The sequence below is a fragment of the Trachinotus anak genome, unplaced genomic scaffold (genome assembly GCF_046630095.1).
Source record: "Trachinotus anak isolate AG129_WGS33_773 ecotype Australia unplaced genomic scaffold, CSIRO_AGI_Tana_v1 ptg000005l, whole genome shotgun sequence".
Lineage (NCBI taxonomy): Eukaryota > Metazoa > Chordata > Actinopteri > Carangiformes > Carangidae > Trachinotus > Trachinotus anak.
In genome coordinates, this window is record NW_027273856.1 from 8,600,958 (window position 1) to 8,625,698 (window position 24,741).

The following is a 24,741-nucleotide window of genomic DNA, read 5'->3' on the forward strand; positions in this document are numbered from 1 at the left end:
AGACCAGCTTCCTGTGGATGATCTCACAGCAACAACAAAAAGCCAGATTTCAGGAAAAGTAAGAGCATCAGTGAGAGGACTGTGAGGAATGAGGAAGAGCTGTCTGAAACTGAAACCTTGGTATTTATGTCATGTAACTGTGGTTTTTAGTGGGCGACTGAGCAGAGATTAATCAGGGACAGCAGCCTATCAAACATGCACACAACTCACAAGTCTAAACACAAAAAAAACAAACACAAAACAAAAAACATGAATAACCAAATATAAAACACAGATTCAAAAGAACATGGGATATATGGAGGACTGAAACTGCCAAAATAAAAAGTAAAGCGATAAATGCCTGTGTTTGGTGCATTTAATGGCATATTAATTTATTTATTTATTAATTTATTTACTTTTTTTATTTGATTCTGGCAGTTTGACTCCTCCAAAGAGACATGGATGAGAACTAATATAACACTGTAAGTTTTATGAGCTATCGGGTTAAATCAGTACTATGGGATCAGTTTGCTTTTTAAATCAAAATTTGAAAATCAGTTTCGACTTATTTGAATTATTCTGTTTAACTGCTGATTTACCAACATTCAAACACTGATCACTTTACGAATCACGTGTAATTTATTTTAATATTATTGTGGTGCATTTAACGGCATACTAATTCATTTATTGATTGATTCAATTTTATAAATCATATCAGGTTTAGTCATTACTGCGATTAGTTTTCTTTTTAAATCAAAATTAGTCTTAGAGTTTTTATTTATCTCTAAATCATTATGATAAATTATTGATGAACCAACAACAAAAAAGTATTTTTCTTTAATTAACTACTTTGTGTGTGTGTAATTTATTTGTATTTTCCTGTGGGTGCAAACAGCAGCCTGGGCCTCCATACCGGCTGAGGACACGACCAGCAGCTGGCTTGTGCTGAATGTTTTACAGTGTACAGTCTCTGCTCATGCGTGGTCTGACTCCAGCGCCGCTCGGAGCACTTCGCACTCAGACGCTTCTTCTGTGCGTGTGTGTGTGTGTGTGTGTGTGTGTGTCTGTCAGTGATCGCGGAGTTGTGTGTCTGTGTCAGTCCTGTCAGTGATTAGTCCTGGGTGTCTGCCTGTCCGATCGATACTCCAGCAATTAGTCAGCTCCAATTAATTCCCATTAACCGGTCAGTGTGCGTGAGAGAGAGAGTGTTCATCTGCTGCTGCTTCCTCCTCCGACAGCAGCCGGGATGTGTGAGTAGAAAGCCCGCCAGGCTCGCCCACAGCCCCCGGAGAGGTGTCTCCAAACATGGACAGGATAGGGGTGTCATTCCTGGACCCCCTGGATGACTACGAGTTAATTCACAGGATTGGGTGCGGCACCTATGGAGATGTGTTCAAGGTGAGTGAGAACGTTTCCTCGTGTTTTCAGAAAAAAAAATCACCAATCAGGACGAAAGATTGTGTCACAGCAGAAACACTACAGGGTTTCTCACTTCCTGTCATCAAGGTGAAACTGTGTCTTAGTGGAGAAGTGTTTGTTCTGCATGAAGTGAACCGCGGCTTTAACATTCAGCCTGAAAGACTCGTTATCACCGCCGAGGTCTAACTTACACGAAGAGGAGACAGAATTTCAAAATAATGTTCATGTTGTTAAACAATTATAAAAGTATTTTAATTCATGTCAGTATTGGAGATGGGTGTGTGTGTGTGTGTGTGTGTGTGTGTGTGTGTGTGTGTGTGTGTGTATGTGTGTGTGTAACAGTAAAGTCATTTAACCCTTTCAGCCCTTAAAGAAACCAGGTGTCTCTTATTATCAGGCAGGTATTTTGCAGAGCACAGTGTCAGCCTGTTGCATCAGTGATGCCACAGGCTCATGTTGTTTTCACATATTATGTATATGTGTATCATAATATGTCTAATGTTGTGGAAAATCAAGTTGCAGTGAGTTGAAACACGTGACAGGTCGATGGACTTGATGTTAAAATGATAAGTATCTGAGGCTCGGTGTCGTGTTATCCAGCCTTTGTGTTCAGTCTCACGTCGTCTCTTCTCACTCGATGATTTCGGTGTCAGGATGCAAACTTCCTGTGCTGTGAACCCGCCCCGGTGCCTTGTGCATCCTGCCCAAGAAAAACAAGAATTTGTATTGTTTCTGTTTTATGCCACAGGCCGGGGCAAAAATATGAAGGTCCTGGGGGAACAAAGTGACCTGTGGGCCCCCACCTCCACCTCCACCACCATTGTACCCTGTTGCCCTCATCTAAACAAATCAGATTTATTTTGAAAGATGTGAGCACAATATAAACTTAGAGTATGGGTCTGGTGATATCCTGTATTTTACTGACTGTCAACAAATCCCTTAAAAAGACTGTGACCCTGTCGGACATGACGTCACCTTGGTGTTCTCGTCACTTTCAGTCTGAACGTACAGCTGCAGCAGGACAACGTGCAGATTTCCAGAGATGCAGACATTAAATAAAGGTGTCATTTTTCAGTCAGAGCTCTAAAAGATAAGAGTCCAGTTTATCCTCCCAGCTCCTTTCCTGCGGTCGGTAGATTGTGTGCCTCCTTAACAGCAGAGGAAGTGAACACCTGAGGGGTGAACTGAGAGTTTTAAGGAGGATCCATGAGCCAGTGGCTGATTATGAGTCCACTGTATCAAACTGATTCACAGCAGCAGCTGAATGTGTGTTGACAGTTTGACAAACCTCTGATGACTTTGTCTGTATCTACCTTTTATTACTTGTTTGTGACCTCCTTCCCGCTGTTAGGCTCCTAACGGTAGTTGGGAGTGCTCAGGTTTGTTTAACTGGTAACTAGCTTTTGGTCTGGACGGCTCTGCTGAGGAATGATGAGGCACTGAAGTGACATTTGTAATAACTTTATTCCCGTCCTGGCTACGAACACGATTCCCAGCCTTTCAACACTGTCATGCTGCTATCCTATCCACCTTTTACTCACAAGCTTTAGTGTGTAGTTTTACTGTGGCTTTGAAAGCACGCGTACCTTCTCACTCACAGACACCAGAGGGAGATCTGCCTCCCATAACCACTCACTGACTTCACACAGGTTACCCACAAGGCCCCTGCCCTGAAATGGTAAAGAGGTTTGTAAAAGAGCTGGAGGTTAGGTCTGTGTGATAATTGTCTTTTCCTCCAAGAGGACGTGCATTTACTTCTGAGCTGTGTGAAATTCAGCTGATGAGCTGCATAGACCTCACTACGGTCCAGGATTTGTCCATCATTATTGAGCATTATTGATAACTCTGTGGAGAACAGGAGCTTCATCATCTTCATCTTACTCTAAACTTTGTAAAGGCTGCCTGTTTGTCCATGACTGCAAGTAATGAATTAGTTTAAGTTTCGGAGGTGTGATGTACAGTGTATCACTATCAGCAAGGTCACTGAGAAAATCCTGTTCATTAAAGTTTATTACATTTCTCAGGATATCAGTCTTAGAGCTTGATCTCTCCCGTCCAGCAGACGAACAGACTCCAGGACTCTGAGGCACAAAAACTCCCGAAGCAGAAATTTTGTTCTTCCTGTGGCATCAGTGTTGATTTTAAAGCATCACATCTGATCTGCTCAGCTCATCAATAAGCTGAGACAGAGTGACGTTGTCTCTTTTGAATCATCTGTCGGCCCCCGTAGGTTAAAGGCTCCTAGAACCATCGTCTCGAATCACAGTGGGGGCAGCTGAGGGTCTGGACACACCCACCACATCAATGCAGCTAGCTCTGGATTAGTTACATTTCAGAAGAGAGAGGTGTAGTGATGGTGTTTAAAACAGATAAACATGAGTTCACACACACAGTGACATCACCCCCCCTCCTCCCTGTCTGCTCTGTGAGGAAAGAGTCAGGTTCACTCTGTTTAAACCAGGTTTCTGTCAGAACCAGGACATCAGGGTCAGTCTGTGACGCAGGAACCTTCAGCTGATCTAATTTAAATTGATGACACAGACTTCTGATATTTGAATGTACCAACCCCCGGACATTTGAGATCATGTGGGTTAAACTGAACCTGCCCAGAGTCAAAGGAGGGGGGATCCTCGCAAATGTCAACCTACAGCCGGTTCGATGTTTTGTGATTATTATATTTTCAGCTCTAACTTGAAACAGGCGGGTGGTGTTGACGAGGGCCGTCAGACACAGGGTGTGTCCTGTGTGTCAGACGGTCATGAGGTGAAGAGTGAGTTTAATGTTCGCGGATAAAAGATGAGATCCTACAGGATTTGGGTGAAGGTGAAAAACCTCATTCAGTATCAGACTTTGTTTAAAGTCTACTGGTGGTAGCTAGTGTTGTAGTACTCGAGTCCAGGACTCACACTCGAGCCCTGATTTTGACTTGAGCACTGATGACTCTGACTTGTACTCAGACTGTGTTCAGACCACAGACTGATTATAAACCTGGATGTAGACTCTGGATCTAAAAAGTGAAGCCAGTGCTGAAGAGCTTCATTCTATCTAATGAGTATCAGGGGGTGACTTCACTGGTGGTAAAAAGAAGTCTGATTGTATTGAAGTCTATGGGAATATGTCTCTACTTCTCACTGATTTATTCCCTCAGTAAACGTAGGGGATGCATTAGGGCTTGGCTTTGTTCAGACTGTGTTCAGACTTGAATGTTGGATGTGAGGACTCTGACTTCTTTGTTAGTTTTTATGTAATAATTTGACATAAGATATTGATAAATGATTTGATATTATAACATTATTGTATTTTGTTCTGCATGTGGATTTAAAAGCCGACCATCAGTAACAGTTAGAGCTTGATGACTCAGGCCTGGACTTGGACTCAGATAATGGGGACTTTACTCAGACTTGAGTCAGACTCTTTTTTGGTGAAACTCAACCCGGACTTGAGGTTTAGTGACTCGGCTACAACAGTGGTGGGGGCAATGTAATGACTGACTGATTATGTTCAGAGAGGTCAGGAGGCGGTTTGTGTGGATGGAGGTGAAAAACTGGCCTCCACAGTCCTGTCTGTGTTTCAGGCGACAAAGGCTCTGATGGTGGTTTAGGCTTAATGGAATTGTGTCTGAAGTCATTGTGAACTTTTTCTGACCAGGACCAGGACCAGGACCAGGTCCTTTTCCTGACCTGAACCAAGAGCTGTGAGAGTCTGACCAGAACCACAAACAGCTGAATAAAGCTGAAGTGGAGATCAAACTGTGAGATCAGATATTTTGGTGGAAACAAATATGTTAATCTGTGAGACGTTCAGTAGCAACATATTTGTGACTTAACAAATATGTAAATCATCAACATGTACTCATGTTCATAGAAAACATAATCAAGATCCCTACAGTGTTGCTGTTACAGATTATTTATAAATGTAATTTCTAGACACAGGGTCATCCACCCGTCCAGATGCACAGTAACACAGCAGATTTTAAATCACACAGATTACTGCTGAAACGTTGGACATATGACATTAGCAGAGAGAGTTGGTTTAGATCGTGGATTAGAGAAACCAACAGTTCCAGTACCTGAGCTGCTGCGCTGCTAAAACGTCATGTTGCCTGTAGCTTTTCATAGGTGTACAGATTATAGTTGTTTAACACTATTAAAATCATGAAAAACGCACTAATGCATCCCCTGCTTTATGGTCTATTTTCCTCTAAATGGAGCGTAATTTAAAAAATGAACATCATGTTGTATTGAAGAGGACTTGAAACTAGAGACTGAGACATAAACTCATCAGGAAAACATTTATTGAGGTAATAAATCAAGTGAGAAGTAGAGACATTTTCCCATAGTCTTCAATACAATCAGACTTCTTTTTACCACCAGTGGCGTCGCCCCCTGATGGTTATTAGATAGCATGCAGCTTTTATCTATGGTTTAAACATGTCAGTGTCCTAACGATGCTTTGTTAAATAAAGATGAGGCAGAAAATTCTTCACCAGAGATCACGACCTGATCTGAAGTCCAGGTTTGAAGTTTTAGAAATAAAGAAAGATTCCTGTAGTTTTAAATGTTTGCTGTGTTTACGACGAGCAACTTCATTACTGCCTAAAAAAAAAGAAATATGAAAATGAGAATGGCTCCTTTCATTGATTAGGTTGTGTTTTTATGTCTTTGTATTATATTCTACAGTCTTTTTATTTTCCAGGTTCTACAGTCAGTGAGTAGGTTGTTTCAGAGTCATCAGGTTTTGTAAATGTGTAACAATACAACAATGTGTTGACATAAAAATGTGCTTTTTATTTTTAAAATAAAGTCCTCTGGTGCTGGTCAGCGTTAAAATGAAGTCTCAGTAATTTCCTGTGACATGTGGTCACAGGAAGTAAGAGGAGATTTGTTGGGGACTATGTTCAGCTGTGGATTAATCTGCATTTTCTTTAGCCTTTCCCATGAGAACTGTTGTGTGGCAAAGGAAGTTGTTTGTGTTTGGTTAACATTCAGTGGTTTGTTTCATGTCCTGAGACAATCGTTCAGTCACTGCAACATAGATCAACACAGGCTGTTGGTGAGGCCTCAAAAGAACAAGAACACCAAGAACAACCAACAAGAACAAGAAGACCAGAACGTGCGATTCATATCATTTTCATACCAATCATATTCAATCATATTCATTCAGGGGGCGACGCCACTGGTGGTAAAAAGAAGTCTGATTGTATTGAAGACTATGGGAAAATGTCTCTACTTCTCACTTGATTTATTACCTCAATAAATGTTTTCCTGATGAGTTTATGTCTCAGTCTCTAGTTTCAAGTCCTCTTCAATACAACATGATGTTCATTTTTTAAATTACGCTCAGAATAAGTTGTGTCTTTTCTACATCGACTGATATATGATCTGGTTTTATTCTTGATTTATTGAGCTACTTTTTTCTGTCTTCAGTCGTTGATCTCTTAAAGCCCAAATAACATTTCTTCATGAAGTTACCTGCAGGAGATATTGGTGCATTTGGTGCATAGAATTGAGTGTATTATTGACAAGCTTTTTCCCTAATGCCAACATTACAGTACATACAGACAGTAAATCTGACCAATGTGAACTGAGCTGTGAGAATGATGACATGGACCTCAAGTTATTCTCTTCTTAAAGTTCCTCTCCAGACATGTTTAAAATCCTCTGCTCTGATTCATATTGAACATGTTTTCACATAAAAACTGGTCTGAAGCTCGTCTACTCTGACTTCCTGGTTGAGACACCTGGATCAGGCCTTGGCCCCGCCCACCACCTGCTGGCTCCAGGTGTCCAGGTGAAAGAGCAGAGAGTATGAAGATGGTTAGAGGAGGAAACATCAGAGAGACTCAGCCTCATGTTGGAACCTCAGTCAGACCCAGACTCAGATGAGGAGTCTGTTGAGACCAGAATCAGAGACCAGCAGACGGATCAGAACAGTTAGTGTAGTTAGCATCTTTTATTTGTTTATGTTGTTTGTTAGCTAACTGGCAGTGGCTGGTTCTGTAGGTTCTGTGACGTATGAATCCCTGGCTGTCTGAATCTGTATGATATAAAACATACTGTAAGTGTTGTATTGCAGTCTGTGTCTGGAGTTAGAAAGAAGTGAGCTCACCTCTGCAGCTGCTGAAGGCTCCAGGATACATTAGCTGCTACTAGCTTAACACAACCTGATCTCTGTCCCAGCTGTTGTTGAATTGCATTGTGGGTAATGTAGACTATATTTCTGGTTCTGAGGTCCATCATGAGTCCTACAGTGTTATAGGGTTGGGAACTGAGACCCGGTTCCAAATTAGAACTGGTTCCAAATGTGAAGAACTGGGTACCTGTAAAAAAAAAATTAGAATTTTGCTTCTGCTTATCGGTTCTTACATATCTGCAAGGACATAAACAGCTATCTGCCAGGACCTGTCTGCACCACGCGTCAACTCAGCAGCACGTTCATTCGTTTAGATACAGGCTAGCATCAGAGACACAAATGAGGGCTTTGCTGACATGCTCAGTGTCAGGTGAGGGAGAGAAAAGCGCCCCCACTGTCTAAAATTTACTCAATACAATAAGCTCCATAAAAAACAAGCTAGCATGCTTGCTAACGTCACAACAGAGTGAAAGTAAATGGTCAAAAGTGTAAAGTTTGGCTTCACTTTAAAAAAGAATGACAACAAGACAAAGTGCAGAGTATGTGGGAAGCTAATTAGCTGCAAATCAGGCTGCTCATCAAATCTGAGCTAATCACGGGGTCGAGCTAACACACGGTGCAGAGTTTGACTGACATATGTACTGACACTGACAAGAGACCTGATGAATTTAGGTCCAATATGCTCTTTAGCTCTGATAACAGCTGCTTCCTGACTCTCACATTACACTGTCAATTTCATCCATTATTGATATAATTATATTGATTAGTGCAGCTTTAATTTTCAATCAGCAGCAGAAAATTCCAGGGGAAAGAAATCCACTTTCACACCAGCTGTCTGACTTATTCTTAACCACTAACATGATGACAAACTGACATTCAGCTGACTTTGACGTTAGTATTCTGCACCATATCTGTAACATGTGGGAACAGTCAAGACAATAGCACTATATCCCCCACCCTGCTGCTGTTGGTGGGTTTGGTGGAACAGGAGCTGCAGGAGTGAAGAGTAAAACCTCAGGACATGTGACTGCGTGGGCATTAAATGGACTCTAATTATGCTGCTATTATTCAGAGGAAACTCAGAGCTCATGTGTGACCCTCTCATCAATCTGGATCTACATCCTCCTGTGGCTCTGACCGGCCTCAGCCAGTCCACACTGAGACTGTCTCTGTCCTCAAGTGGTCTCAGCCTAATCCGTTCCATTTTTAAAATCAGTGTGAATATTTTAGTGTAATGATATATACTGTGTGTCATACTGGCATACATTAGTGAGGTTTTTGATTAAACAGGAGGAGAAATGTAAGAGGAAAATTAACATTTTAACAGGTTAGTAAATATTAAGTTCTGCAATTATTCCAATAACAGTCACATTAAATTGATTTGAGAATTTTTTTTAAACCTGTGACAGAGTTTATCTGCACCTACTGAAGTCTGCTAACAATGTAGTATTTAGTCATAACACTGGGAACCTGTAAAGGGATTAAAATCTGAATAAAAATGAAAATTCAAAATCAAAGCATTTGAGGCCAAAATATCCTGACTCTGAGTCACTATGCCTTAACTCCAATAATCCTGGATCCTACATTTCCCATAATTCAACGATGTTAGCATCTGTCGTTGGTCTGGGGTTGTGTTGATGGACGATGATCATCAGAGCGGTCACTGACAGCTGATCCCTCTGCCACTGTTGAGACGATATGTGGCTGGTTTTTGCATTAATGTGTTGACTTATTATTATCATTGTGATTTGTAGTATTGAAATAATAACCATAGTTTCACATTGGCATCCCCCCAATAAGCAATGCTTGCAACAACAATGAACGCACACATTTAAGTGCTGTTTGTTGTGTGTTTTAGTTGCAGCTTTTCATGGTTGTAAATACAACTTTCAGCCCCAACAGGGAAGTGAAGAGAGAGAATCAACCCTCTCTTGCTCGCTCTTTGATTGCTCTTTCTCTGTCGCTTACGGGGTAATGTATCTACGGTGGCCCAGAAATGTCAACACAATGCAGAAGCCACAACAGAAACTGTTTCAGAAACTTTTACAGTCAAGTAGACCTGTTAACCAGAAGTGTCCCCGTAGCTGAGTGATCAGGATTCAAGCTGTTTTCTGAGCAGTGAGACTCTGGTTCGAGTCCCGGCTGCTTGAATTCATGCTGCATGTCATTCCTCGTCTCCCTGTCCCTGTGTTTTCTGTCTCTCTACACTGTCCTGTCAACCAAAGGCAGAAAACACCCCCCAAAAAACGTAGTCTGCACAGCCACCAGCAATAATAGACCCTGACAACCTGGAACATTAGGGGTTTTGGGCTTGTTGTTCCCTGTGCTGAAACAATAGCATTCAGCTATCGAGCCAGTTCTGGTTAATTACTCTATATTGACTGTAACAGTTTCTGACACAGTTTGAGAGATAAATGAGAGATTATTATTATTGTCACTATGTGATTATGATTAATGAGGAATATTTTGTATTTGTAATGTATTTATATTGTCATATATATGTACTTTTGTCATAATTTTTCATTGTCATACTTATTGTTATAGTAATAGTATAGATTGACCACTGCTCACTTTTGTTGTGGCTTAATTTGCATTTGCGTTGTGGCTTCTGCATTGTTTTGACCTTTCTGGGCCACCGTACACATCGACGACAGGACGCTCTGACTATGAATAAGATCACACAACCCTACTCCAAACCCAAGCTGAGATAACCCTGATGACATCATCAGAGTCATTATGTCAGGCTTGACTGATTTGACCTTTGGTGGATTTATAATCGAAATGATGACGAGGGTCAACAGGTTTGTCTTGCTCCCATTGTCACACTCAACAGGATCCTGGTGACTGGCTCAGAAGTGTTTGTCGTAATTTTGACATTATTACCTCCTGAGATTTTTTCATGCTACACAATGTGATTTTAACACTGAACTGGTGATATTTATCCCGATTTATTTCTTCATATTCATCAGATTATCTGCAGGAGAACAGAAGCAGGACGGTTCCTCTCAAAGCTCATTTTAAACATCAGTTTTTCAGCTCATTCTTTTTTTCAGTTTTAATTCATCCTGGTGGTTGTAGTGGAGACAGTGTGTCAGTAGTGAAGGAAAATGTGTTTGTGTTGATTCTCTGTCAGTGTGGTTTCACAAATTAAAGCTTCACTTTTATAAGTGCTCACGATGTCCCTGTGTTAAATGCTGCTCTGCACTGAAACCTCCACCCTGCGTTTCTGATTAAAACCTGTTGGACAGCTTTGTTTTCATTTACAAAGTAATGGGAAGAAACCTGCAGCAGAAGTTGAACCTGTCATTTTGTGTTATAGTTTCAGGTTCAGAGCTGCCTGTTCCTGTTAAGTAGGTTTGGAGAAGGTCTCTTTGTTTTGATGCACGTGATTTTGTTCATTACATGAACACAGGCACAGACTCACATCCTAAATAAAAAGTCCAGGTTCCTACAGATTTTCCTGAATAAAAGCAGCAGATTGTCGTCAGAATTTCCAGGAAATACCAGATCTCAGATTTTCCAGCGTTCAACGCTTGACTGACGTGAATCTGGTGCATTCAGCCCTGAGTTTTACTGTAAATTCAGATGGTGTGAAAACTGCCACTACACTTTATTTCCCAGGAAGAAGAATCTTTTGTCTCATTTATAATTCATCTCTTCCTGTATGACTGCTGAGTGTCGGGCTATGATAGTGAGGAGATGACACTGAAACCTGACAGAGGTGTTAAAGGAACACTGAAGCTGCACTGGACCTTTACTGTGGTTTATGTACGGCTCTGTTGCTGGCAGTGTGAATAACCCATCATACATTTATATTCCTCATTTGGGTTTTAGCTGTGATGGATGTTGACACAGAGACTGAGAAGAGGATGTGACATGTGCTAAAATCAACAGAGAGGAGCTGATGTGAAGAGAGTAGATAAAGAGTTGTAAACTGTGTTAACACAGAGTCCTGCAGCTGATTTACAAACTCAGATAATGAAGTACTTTCAAAACAAGACTACACTCGATGAATTCATACTTCTGCTCAGATACACGTTAAATGCTTCACACTGCAGCAGTGTTGATAGTAACCTTGTGGTAACACTAACACTATTTTAGTGATAATATTATATAAAATAATTATTTTATATAAGTAGCATTTTATGAAATAAATGCAAATGTGGAAGTAAACATACACAAATATATCATGACGCACAATGAGGTGTTCAGATATTCCAAAAAAAAGATGGTGTCAGTATTTTCTATAGAAGCACGTCTGAGTGCGTTATCACACTTACACTGTCAACAGCTATGAAATCTGTCTGCTAATGCTGCTGATGCTAACGTTGATTATGTAGCAACAGCAAAACTTACATATAGCTCCTTTAATAATCAGGCGAGGTCTTACAGGAGCAGAGGTGAGTGAAAACATGATGTGGCTAAATGTTTCTGCAAATCACTGCAAAGTTATGAATGCTTTCTACCTCACACACACACACACACACACACACACACACACACACACACACACACAAATAAACACACAAATAAGTGATAATGAATGATATTCACAACAGTCTTTCCAATAAATACTAATAATAATGCACATGGTACAGATCAATACAGTGATGATTGATCAAAATAGCACTGAGAGTGGCTGCATGGTTAAAACAAGCAGCTTTAAATTTTTTGTTTGCAGTCAGTTAAAACCTGTGGTTCATTTAGTTCACCAGAGCTAATGTGGTGGAAACATGAAGCCTCAGTATTTTTGTTATCTCCTGTAGTTTAGTTTACTTTGTGCAGGGATTAGAACAGTGGTTAAACCAGAGCTAGGTGTGAGTGTCCTGATAAGTGATTTTAATGAAGTTGATGAGGTTTCTTGTGTGATTTGAAGGAAGGACTGTTCTTTTAGAGCAGCGAGAATGGAAACAGATCTTATGTCTAACCACAAATCACTTCTGGACAGTATATTGGCACTTGCACACAAACATAATTATAAAGTTCAGAGCGGTTTTGCAATTTTGTAGGGTGATTTTTTTCCCGGGAAAAGCATCAACACAGTCAGAAAGAAAAACAGGTCTCTGGCTCTTCTCTGAGGTTCATTGGTCCACATGTAAAAAGGTCCTTTATTTTTCTCTCAGTTTTGGTCACTGAAATTAGGCCTTCTGCAAAATGTTCAGAAACTCAGGAAAACTGAACTTGTAACTCCTTAAAATTGTGTAATTTAGTAGTGAGTAGTTCAAACACCGTTCTGCATCAATGCAAATACACAACAGAAATATACTGAAGAAAAGTGGACTGTGCACAGTGTGATGGGTTTAGTTACATCTCAGAAAGAAAAAATAAATCATTGGGAAACAGTCTTAGTAGAATTTCGTGTTGTTTTGAAATTTTGAAGGAGCATTTTGCATGACTTTCTTGACAATGATTTCTTGTATATTACCTGCCAAAACTGTGCACTTTAAACATTAGCACATGGCGTGGGCTGTATCTATTTCCACTATGTAGCACTGCATCGGGAAACAGCTTTTGTCTAAGATCATAAAGTTGCTTTAATCAATGTGTTTAGCAATTCTAGCAGCAACATTCATGTTCCCCAGAGGATGCATGATAATAATATTGAGTTTGAATAAGTGATTTTCCCATGAGCCTCAGCTGCACTTTGTATTTAGTGCAAATGAGAAAATGTTAGTATTTTACCATGCTAAACTAAGAGGGTGAACATGGTAAACTTTACCTGCTAAATATTAGCATCTTAGCATTATTATCTTGAGCATATTTACACATCATGGGCCTGCTAGCATGGCTGTGGACTTTATATCACTGTATATTAACAGTGGATTAAATAACTGTGTGTAATGTGAAAGGTGTCAGTCATTACCACCAGACTATTCATGTCTGTTAAGCTCTGCTCTTTTTTCGCTCCTGTGAGCTCATTGTTTTGTTTGTACTGTTCCTGCTCAGTCTTAGCGCTTTTACTGGGCAGATTGAGGTTAGCAATGCTAGCTAAAATGAGACTCATTAGATGGACACAAACATGACTCCTCCAGACGAATGCTAACGCTGCTGTGTGTCTGCTGAATGTGGAAACAGGACAAACTGTTTGCTAACATACTTCCTATAACAACTCCCATATAAGGCAACAATGTCAACCATGTGTTTTAACCTGCTATTGCAGCTATAGCTGCTCTAGAGTTTTGTCTTGGAGACATAAATCAGGCCTAAATCTGAGTTGCGCTCACCTATGTCTATGTAACTTCAGAATCTGCCCAGATGTGAAAGTATCTGGACCAGACTCGGGCCGGGGACCCAGGCACATGCTGCGTGTAGAGGGGGTCATTTAGTAAGAACAATAAAGTTACATATTCTTTCTTTAAAGAGAACAAACTAACAAGCTCAAGGCTGCATCACTTTTCTTTCATCTTTCAACAACCAGTTTTCAGTTGCTGTTAAATATCATGTTTTCCTCAGGCCATTCTTCCCCCATAATCTACATCTACATTCAGTAATGACATGGTCTCATTATGAAGAAAAAAACAGTTTGACCAAACACTGTGTATCATTTCCGGCTCAGAGGCCATTTGGATGCCTGATCAAAGTGCAGTAAACCTTCTGTTTCCTCCCTCCCATTCTGGACCTAACCCTAAGTGCCTGTTATTTCAGGCTTTTCTGAGTAAAAACCATGTCAGAGACGTTACTATCACTGTAGTCACAGGAAGTCCTGTGGTAAAACAGGAAAGAAAACAGGAAGTGAATGCAGACAAGCTGCAGGTTGTGTTGAGGCGACCTGCTGGCTCCTATTGGCTGCTGCCCCGTTTGTTGTGGATGCCCGGAGTGAAAAGCAGTCCATCTGACGTCAGTGCAGTCAGTGAATGTGGATGACTGATGTTCCCAGGAAGAATAGAGGATGTTGAAAACATAGTATAGCTGCTATGAAACAACATCCACCATCACCTCTGATGTACTATTGTGTAATAACTCAGTTCTTCGCAGGTTTATCCTGGCTGGCTGCTGTCCGGACCAGTTTTACTTTGCTATGTTTCTACAATCTGTGCCGGATATATCTGAAAATGAAATGCTAGCTAAGCATTACTTTAGATACTGTCCAACTGGAAATTACATTTACACCTCAGGCCATTGATATGGAGTGAATGCAATATTTAAATGCTTAATTGTATTAATAATAATACATTATAAAGCAGTGTTAATATTAATTTGGATACATGATTGTTTTATTGTTAGTAGCTTGGTCACTGCTTATCACTGTGCAAATATCTTGCTTGCGATATCCAAAATGATCAATACAATCCACACTGATTGTCACTATGTACATTTAAAAAATAATATTTAATTATATTATTATAGTTTATGTTTCAGGTATAAGTGATGCTGCAACTAAACTGAACTAAAATTAAATATTATTAAAAATATTGCGTTTGGCAGAAAATATCACGATATTTGATATTATTGAATATTGGCCCAAGCCTAGTATGAATATGAATTTTTGACATATGAATATGAACATTTCATTTAAAGTATGCATAGATTGATTAGATTCTTGTTGTGATTCCTCATCTTAGAAATAATCTAGGTACAATGGATGGTATGGAGCATACAACTGAAATCTTGAAATGATGAGTCTTCAGGTGTTAAAGCTTGAATCTGATTTATGTCAGAATGATCAGTCCCACATGCACCGACCTGCTGCTCCAAATACCCAGGAGACACCTAATGTGGATTAAAATCGTCCCCAACAAATGCACTACTTCCTCCTGTTTAAAAGGTTTTGCTAAAAACCAGAGAGTTTTTCTGCTGAGGCATTTCTGCTCTACAAGCTGTGATGGAGATGTTGATTGATTGGTCCATCTGTCACTTCAACTGTGTGTTCAACACTCTGGTCCGGAGCCATATGACTGAGCAGAAGACGAGTCATTAATCTGCTGTGGATCTTCATGAGCCCCAGATGATGAATCCTACTGTGGTGACCTACAACAGATTGGTTTTCATCACAGTCAAAGAATAAGTCTGAGGTAAATGAGACTGTTAGCAGTCCACCTGAGTGACTCACCTGAGGCCTGTCTGTGCCAGCACTATCAGACCCTGCTGTGGAAGCAGTATGAGGTTAAAGCCTGGGTGAGACAGCAGACTGGACTCATTACCAGTCCTTCATCAAGATGGCAAACGGAGCAGTTGGACACATGCCCAGGTTTTGTTATCTTGATGTAGCAGACACAGCTCCAACCAGGACTGTTTGTATAAATGTTGTGGATAATGGACCAGAGGAACTCATGCAACAATATTTGTGTTTTCTTATACAATCCTGTCTCCAAAGAAGTTGGGACACTGTGTAAAATGTGAATAAAACCAGAATGTGATGATGTGCAAATCATGTAAGCACATATTTAACTGAAAATAGAACAAAGACAACATATCAAATGTTGAAACTGAGAAAGTTTATTGTTTTATGAAAAATTTTTTGCTCAATTTGAGTTTGATGCCAGCAGCATGTTTCATAGGGTCATGTTCACCACTGTGTTCATCAGCTCGTCTTTTAACAACTCTGTCGATGTCTGGGAGCTGAGCAGATCAGCTGCTGGAGTTTAGAAAGTGAAATGTCCCGTTCCTGTCTGTTATAGGATTTCAGCTGCTCAACAGGTCAGGGTCTCCTGCGTTGTATTTTTAGTTTCATGATGCTCCAGATGTTTTCAGTGGGTGACAGGTCTGGACTGCAGACAGGTCAGTTTAGACTCTTCTACTATGGAGCCATGCTGTTGTAATACTCTCAGAATGTGGTTTGGTGTTGTTTTGCTGAAATATGCAAGGCCTTCTCTGAAAAAGACGTTGTCTGGATGGCAGCATATGTTGCTCCAAAACCTGATTATACTGCTCAGCATTAATGGAGCCTTCCCAGATGTGCAAGCTACCCAAGCCATGGGCACTAATGCCCCCCACAGCATCACAGATGCTGGCTTTTAAACTGAGCGCTGATAACAAGTTGGATGGTCCCTCTCCTCTGTAGCCTGGAGGACACAGCGTCCATGATTTCCAAAAAGAATGTGGTTTGAACTTTGGTTCATCAGACCACAGGAGAGTTTTGCATTTCACCTCAGACCACCTTAAATGAGCTCGGGCCCAGAGAAGTCAGTGATGTTTCTGGATCATGTTTAGATCTGGTTTCTTCTTTGCGTGGTAGAGTTTCAACCTGCATTTGTGGAGCATGAACTGTGTTCACTGACAGTGGTTTTCAGAAGTGTTCCTGAGCCCACTCAGGGATTTCCACTGTAGAATCGTATCTGTCTTTAATGCAGAGCTGCCTGAGGACCTGAAGATCACGACCATACAATATTGGTTTTCAGCCCTGTCCCTTTGCCTGCAGAGGTTTCTCTGGATTCTCTGATTCGTTTAATGATATTTTGAACTGTAGAGGCTGAAATTCACATTCTTTGCAGTTTTATGTTGAGGAACATTTTTCTTAAACGGTTGCACTATTTGTCCACACAGTCTTTACAGAGTGGTGACTCTGCCTCTCTGGAGCCTCTTCTTATACCCAGTCATCTACTGACCTGTTGCCAGTTCACCTCATTAGTTGGGAGATATTCAACCAGGTGTTTTTTTTGTTTGTTTTTTTTTAGCATTACACAACTTTTCCAGTCTTTTGTTGCCACTGTCCCAACTTTACTGAAACATGTTGCTGCATCAAATTCAAACTGAGCAAATATTTTTCATAAAACAATCAAATTTCAGCATTTCAACATTTGATATGTTGTCTGTGTTCTATTTTCAGTTAAATATGTGTTTACATGATTTGCAAATCGTTGCATTCTGTTTTTATTTACATTATACAGTGTCCCAACTTTTTTGGAAACAGGATTGTACAAAATCTTTCTTCCTTTTTTGAGGTTTGTTCACGCAGCCCTCCTACTGCACAGCTTTGTTGCTTTCTTCTTTTAATTTGATACATTTCATCTGATGAGTGCAGATCATGTTCATGAGGAAGTGCATGTTCGTAACTGTGCTTTTCTGACGACAAGTCTGTAAGTAAGAGTTCACAAGTTAAGAGTGTGTCTGTTTGTGTTTTGCTCCATGTGTCATTCACAAAAACATCATCTCAGAGAAAACATCATGGCAGCCAAGGAAACAGCGAACAGGTCCTGATGCCTGTGAAATGTAAAACACCACAGCCTCACAGACAGTGTTGTAGTTAGTTATTGTCTGTTTAGTACTCTGTGTTGACGGTTTGGTGTGTGGTGTTACCTGACTGCTCCTTTTTGTGTATTTTTTGGGGGGGTTTGTGTTGAGTAATACAAAGCCCTTCTTCATTGTTGTGCACAACACAATCTGCCTCTTCTTCTTGGGTAGAGTGCAGCTTGTTACCAGCTGTGTCAAAACCATCGCGCTCCACCACAACACGACTTCGCATATGACGCATGGCACACGAGCACATCTGTGGGTCGACCTGCGGGGTCACGGCCCAAGGGACTAAAGTATAACCTCTGTTGACTTCTCATTGTGCACGGGGCTGAATAATATTTGTCAGAGTACCAGTGAGATGCACACTTTGTTTTATGTGACTCCTTATTCTGTTAACAGAAGATGAAGGAAGGAGTGACAGCAGGAAGTTGGTGACCTGTCAGCTTGTTGGCTCTGAGATAGTTGGGTCAGATGTGGGTGTGGGTGGATTGATGAGGTCTTTGATGAACCCAGGGCGGCTCTGAGCTAACAGGTGTTGATGTGAGGGGTTCAAACACTCTTTAAATTCATGTCGCTGCTGTTGTTTTAAAACCTGTATGACCTACACTGACCCAGGCCTTTTGTGTGCAGTATTGTGTACATGTTATTGTGTGTGACCTTTCATCCTGTGGGAGACCATAAAAAGCAGGGTGTCATGTACAAGATTTTATTTTTTTATTCCACACACTTTCATTTGTTTTCCGTCTCTTTCAGGCTCGTAACATCAGGACGTCGGAACTGGCAGCGATCAAGATCGTCAAGCTGGATCCTGGTACGTGAACAGTCCAACACGGAGACACAACTTACTCACAACTGATCGTTTACAGGTTGATATGTTGTGCGTTTTGGATTGTCTCAGACTACAGTACACTTCTGTGGGGAAACCTTTTGTCAATTAAACACCGTCAGTCAATTTAGAGACCAAAGACCTGAGCAGACACACACACACAGTCAGTGTCTATAAACACACACACACGTAGATAGCACTTTGAAACAGTGAACATCATTTTACAACACAGTGAAAAAAGATGATTGAGTTAATGACATGTCTGTGGATATAGCAACTCACACATTCATCACACAATCTGATGTCCTTTAAAACTGATGTTGTACCGTGCAACAAGATTTTATGAGACTCAGATTTGATTATGATTTATCAGTCATCTTGCACAGTGTGACATGCAGTGAGCCTTTCTGATATTTTTTAACCTTAATTCATAAAAACAGGATGGACAAAATATTAGGAACACCTCTCAGTGTAACCCAGTTCAACAAACAACCACTAAAAAGAAATCAACTTCCTTTCAAACAGATCGTCAATCAGAGCGTCCTCCTCTGCACTAACTGGCCTGATGTTAGATATGTACTACACCAGTCCTCCCACTGGTCTAACCCTATGGTTCCTGGTCTATAAACCACTGACTCCACTGTCTGTGTGTTCAGGTGACGACATCACGTCCATCCAGCAGGAGATCACGATGATGAAGGAGTGCAAGCACAAAAACATAGTGGCGTACTTCGGCAGCTACCACAGGTGCTGTGTGTTTTCAGCCCATCCTCTTCACATGTGTGGGATTCCTGGGATGGTTGGTGGACTGAAACATGAGGAATTTGACTTTTCTTTTCCCCACACTGCTGCTGGATTCCTCTCCCACTCCTTCTGCTCTTCAGTCAGATTGTTGGCACAGCAGCTTGTGAATGATACTCTATGTGTTTGTGGGAGTGAAGCATTAGCTGCAGAATATTAGGGAGCATCTGCCTCCCTTTGTTACTGACTGTTGCTTTTCACAGAGAATTTGCAGAACACATGTCAAACACCAAGATAAAAGTTGTGTTTCTCTCTGCAGGAACACCAAGCTGTGGATCTGCATGGAGTTCTGTGGTGGAGGGTCACTCCAGGATATTTACCACGGTACAAACACTAATAAATGTGAAAAAATCTGAATGTATGTCTGTATTACATCCAGATTTTAGTATCATCTGCAACCTATTTAACAAAGTGCTGCATGAATTTAAAGAAACAGTGGAAATATTTTGTTTCTTGCCCAGAGCTGAGATGAAGAGAGAGATGAAAAAGATCAGTTTCACACATGTGCAGCCAGTACAAAGATAATAAAGGATTCATGTCATGTTGGCACAAAATGAGGAGTGGGAAAACCTCTTGTTATTGTTTCAAGCGCAGCAGGACTCCACAACAACTGTGTCATCTTTACTGCAGCTCATTGAAGTAGCTCTCACTGATGGATGAAGCTACACTGGCTTTAAAGTCCCACTAAATGTCTTAGACAGTATTAAGTGTTTATTTTTACTTTATTTAAAAAAAAAACCCCATTGCTGACTTTTTTGTTCTCACCAGATAAATGGATTTTTAAGCCTAAATGAGTTATTTTCATTGAACACATTTGTGGAGATAAAACAGTGTTTGGCTCCCACTTGGCAAAAATAACCACAGAAATGACAACAAAAAAGAATTAAAACTATAGTTTTAGGTATTAACTAATGAGATACACCTGTTTTTTGACAGCTATGTTAGCACTGTGTCCACTGATTTCAGTATTGATGCTAAGCTGGGCTAACCATGTGTCAAACCTATCTGTAGGTGCACAGGGGTCAAACTGATCTCCTCTGGCTCTGGGTAAGACCACCATGGTATTATACTCATGTCTGAGACATGAGTATAATTACTGTAAAACTACGGCGTCCTGCAGTGGCCATACAGAGAAAAAGATCGAGGCCATATCATTACACTGAGAACTTGAAATGCTATTGTGTGCACATGAGATACAACATGGCGTCAGATGAAGTGGATACGGAAGCAGAGAAAGGACTTTTTTTTTAATCCCGTTATCTTGAGATATCAAAGCTCAATATCTCAAGATAATGGGATAATTATTCTGTTTATCTCCACATAACAAAACTGCGTTATCTTGAGATAACGGGATAATATATTCAGAAAACAAAAACTTGTTTTCTCCTGATAATATCTTGTTATTTTGAGGTAACGGGATAAAAAAATAATTGAGTATTGCCTTTCTTGGCTTCCATATATTTGGATTATATTCACAGGAAGTATGAAACATGTCACCTGTGGCCGTTCACGAACGAAAAAATCTCAGGGAAATTACTTTATCCTTTGATTTTAGGTTGTTGGTGAAACATTAGATAAATAACTCCGGCCATTCCTGACCATTATTGACCGCAGTGCTTTAGGGAAACAGGCTGGTGTGTTGTGCTGGCTCTATACATGCATACCAATTAATCAAAACATGGTAACTTGTGTACACACAAGAGTATTTAAAGCAGTCAGTGTATTAAAATGTGGCCACTCTAGGGCTCCGTAGTAAAACAGAGGAACTGGAAAGAGCAAGTCCTCCTCTATTTTTAGAAATGTACCTGCGGGCTCTAAATTAATCAACTGCTCTTCACAGTGACGGGCCCATTAAGGGAGAAGCAGATAGCGTACGTGTGCAGAGAAACCCTGCAGGTAAGGCTTTTTGGGTGAAAGGCTGCTTGTTGTTGCTGCTTTGTGAAACCTCTGAAGAGACACTATTGACAGAATGAGTCATGTGTTTTTCCCAGCAGCAGAGGAGCTAAATAGTATTTAACCTCGCCAGACCACTAAATATACAGTAGAGGTAACTGCTGCTGCAGCAGAGTCGAGGGCTAAAGACAAACACCAGACTCTCTTTATTCTTTTTCACTGGATAATCATCATGTTTGAAGACAAAAAAATCTGATGCTGAAATAAAAAGCAGGAAATCTCAGAAAACAACTGATAGAACAAAGGCTTATCTGGCTTTTTTTGGTTTGTCCACATTTGGTCACATTTGCAGTTTAAATAAACAAATGATTATGAGTAATCACAGAGATAAACAGTTCACTGCCTCTGGATTCAACATGGCCGCCCACTTCACCTACTGAAGAAGGGAAACACTTTTCAGTCCTTTGCAGTGTAACTTGGTATAAAAACATTCTTGAACCTTTTCATTTTTGCTTTCGTTTTTCTGGGATAATTCTTTGCATCTGTCATTTTATCTGTTTCACTTCTCCTTTTCAGCTTTTCAAGCTTTTATTTTGTTGTTTTGTGTGCACCGGTACCCTTTATTACACTTAATAGATTTTGATCTGTGTTAATTATTAACAAACCAAGGTTTATTGTCCCTGAAATGTAAAAGAACTAGTGACTGATCACCAATAATGCTACCTTAGATACCTGCAGTTACATGTGAAATCAATTAATAAAAAGCAAAAGAACCCAGGATCAAAGTGGAATGAACAAAGATAAATGGTTTGAAATCAATAGTAAAAATCAAATCAATAGTACACTATAACATTACCTGTACTGTGATAGAGGATTTTATTACATATCACTTAAAAAAGCAAATATAAAATCCAATATCATAATTTTGCATGATTTAAAAAAACTGAAAAAACAACCCAACCATAGGCCAAGTCATATTTCAGTCCCAGATGAAACTGGCCATGCATTTCACCTCTTTAATGTTTGACAACTACAAAATAAGTAATAATACAAGGTGTATATTTACACTGTTTCTTTTTTCCAGGGTTTGTATCACCTGCATGAAACAGGCAAAATGCATAGAGACATAAAGGTACAGGTACAGTTTTTTATATCTTTATATTCCACTGTTGGTTGTCATGTGAACAGATGCTTACATCATTGTGGGTGTTGTCTCTGCAGGGGGCCAACATCCTTTTGACAGAGAGAGGAGATGTTAAACTGGGTCAGTGGTGATCTGTATTGGACACACACACACACACACACACACACACACACACACACACACACACACACACACACACATCCACACCTGCAATACCTAGTGAATCACTCGCACTCCTACAGTAGGCTTGAATAGGCCATGTGTACAGCATTTCAGCCTCAGTGTTACCTTTTCCTTCTCCTCTGTGTCCAGCTGATTTTGGAGTGGCGGCAGAGATCAGCGCCTCGGTGGCCAAGAGGAAGTCTTTCATAGGAACTCCCTACTGGTAAGATGAATGGAGCTGACCTCTGTCTGTTCACAGAACCATGCTGACTGGAATTCAACCTGTGCAGAGTGACACAGTATGATTTGGACGAGGGCTGCAACTGACCAATATTTCATGCCAATATTCCTTTTCGTTATTTGACCACATGTATCTATGTCCAGAAAAATGATCAAAATTCCCACTGGACAACCAAAACGAGTTGTTACAACCCCACGCCCCTGATTTAACAGTACACCTTCCTGACTTTAAGTCTTAGGGCAATTACATTAATAATTTTCCAGATGTGTGAAATAAATGCAGACAGATAGTACAGACATACTGTCCATACTGTCTGCTAAATGTGACTTTATTGATTGATTGAATTTCACATAATTGCAGTAACAGACAGGAAACAGTTAAAGGATTTTGAATAATAAATACAACAAAATGCAAAAACATGGCTTGTGCATTGTTTAGGTGCCTGTGCAGATATAAGTACAGAGGCAATGAGTTAAGTTTGAAGACCTTGTGGTAGAATTATGACTTAAGAGCCGTACTGAGGTTGGAATTCCTGTAGTATTTGCATTATAAATTATATGAATATAGTTAAATAGATATAATAGTAGAAGAGTTGTAATGGTATATATATTTGTGTGTGTGTGTGTGTATATATATATATATATATATATATATATATATATATATATATATATATATATATATATATATATAAAATAGAAAATATATGAACTATACAGTAGTACAGTATGTATTTACATGTAAGGGGAACCTGAGTGGCCCGAGAATGATACCTTGAGGAACTCCATTGATAAATCATTTAAGATTTCCTGTTCTCGTATAGCAGTGAAAAAATAGGTATGATAACAGTCAATATTTTTCTTATTGTCAAGAAATACATAAGAAAAGCCAGACCAACAGTGAATGTATCCTAACAAGCCTGATATGTGGGATTCCTCTGAGCCACACAGCTCCATTGTTTCCACACTGTTACACTGGGCCACGTGTTCTATTCGTCATTATTTCATTTGTTATGATGAACACACACACTGTAGTTTATTCTGACTCAGTCCAACAAACACCATCCTGCTTCGAAAACCCCCCACTAAGGCACCAAATGTGGATTCACCCACTACTGAAAATAGTCCCCAACAATTTAACTGTTTCCGTCTGTTTGTTTTGTAAAAACTACAGCGAGCAGCTGTTAATAACTGAGCTTAATTAATATTAGTGTATAAACAACTTCATAGTGGAAGTTGACCACAATGACTTGTTGATACTAAAGCATGAGTAAAAGTCCAGTATCTGCTGCATGCTGATGTTTCCTTCCTCTCATTCTCCTCTTCCTCTCTAATCGTCTGTGCAGGATGGCTCCAGAGGTGGCAGCGGTGGAAAAGAAGGGAGGGTACAACCACCTGTGTGATATCTGGGCCGTCGGCATCACTGCCATCGAGCTGGCTGAGCTCCAGCCGCCCATGTTTGACCTCCACCCAATGCGGTGAGTCAGCACAGGCAGCAGGGACTCCGGCTCAGACAGCTGGAAACAGACTTAATGAACTCTGTGTCGTGTCAAAGCAGAGAGAGAAACAGCAGACACTTGTGTTATGTAACATTTCGGCTGCCTTGCATTTTATTCCTCGACGGTCACTTGCATATAAACAAATGAGACATTTTCCAGCCCAGTGACATTTAAAACAATGTTTCAGTGCGCTGATGTTGATGTCCAAGAGCAGCTTCCAGCCTCCGAAACTAAAGGATAAATCCAAGTGGTGAGTCTGTCTGCCTGTTTCCTTTAAAATCCCTTTACCATCTGATCAGTATCTTCTAGACATACAATTCATTCACACCCTGTCTCTCTCCTCTCTGCAGGTCTGCAGGTTTCCAAAGCTTTGTAAAGATGTCTCTCATTAAAAGTCCTCGTAAAAGGCCCTCAGCTGAGACGCTGCTGCAGGTTCGCTGTTAATTTATAGCTCGTCATTAATGAAAAGTGGT

General features: G+C 40.3%; 1 protein-coding gene across 4 annotated transcripts in view; it reads left to right on the forward strand.

The window, feature by feature from the left end:
• The first annotated feature begins 992 nt into the window (after positions 1–992).
• map4k2 (mitogen-activated protein kinase kinase kinase kinase 2) overlaps positions 993–24,741 on the forward strand; it is a 39,967-nt gene continuing 16,218 nt past the window's right edge. For 3 of the 4 annotated variants that reach the window (XM_071478213.1, XM_071478215.1, XM_071478216.1), the window contains exons 1-11: positions 1,138–1,377; positions 18,457–18,514; positions 19,186–19,276; positions 19,590–19,654; positions 21,171–21,226; positions 22,308–22,355; positions 22,445–22,487; positions 22,680–22,752; positions 24,116–24,247; positions 24,456–24,518; positions 24,619–24,700. In XM_071478213.1, the coding sequence (XP_071334314.1) occupies positions 1,285–1,377; positions 18,457–18,514; positions 19,186–19,276; positions 19,590–19,654; positions 21,171–21,226; positions 22,308–22,355; positions 22,445–22,487; positions 22,680–22,752; positions 24,116–24,247; positions 24,456–24,518; positions 24,619–24,700 (804 nt within the window). In that variant the 5' untranslated portion in view covers positions 1,138–1,284. Of the gene's footprint in view, positions 1,378–18,456; positions 18,515–19,185; positions 19,277–19,589; positions 19,655–21,170; positions 21,227–22,307; positions 22,356–22,444; positions 22,488–22,679; positions 22,753–24,115; positions 24,248–24,455; positions 24,519–24,618; positions 24,701–24,741 lie in introns of all 4 variants that reach the window. The other variant, XM_071478214.1, reaches the window with a different exon arrangement.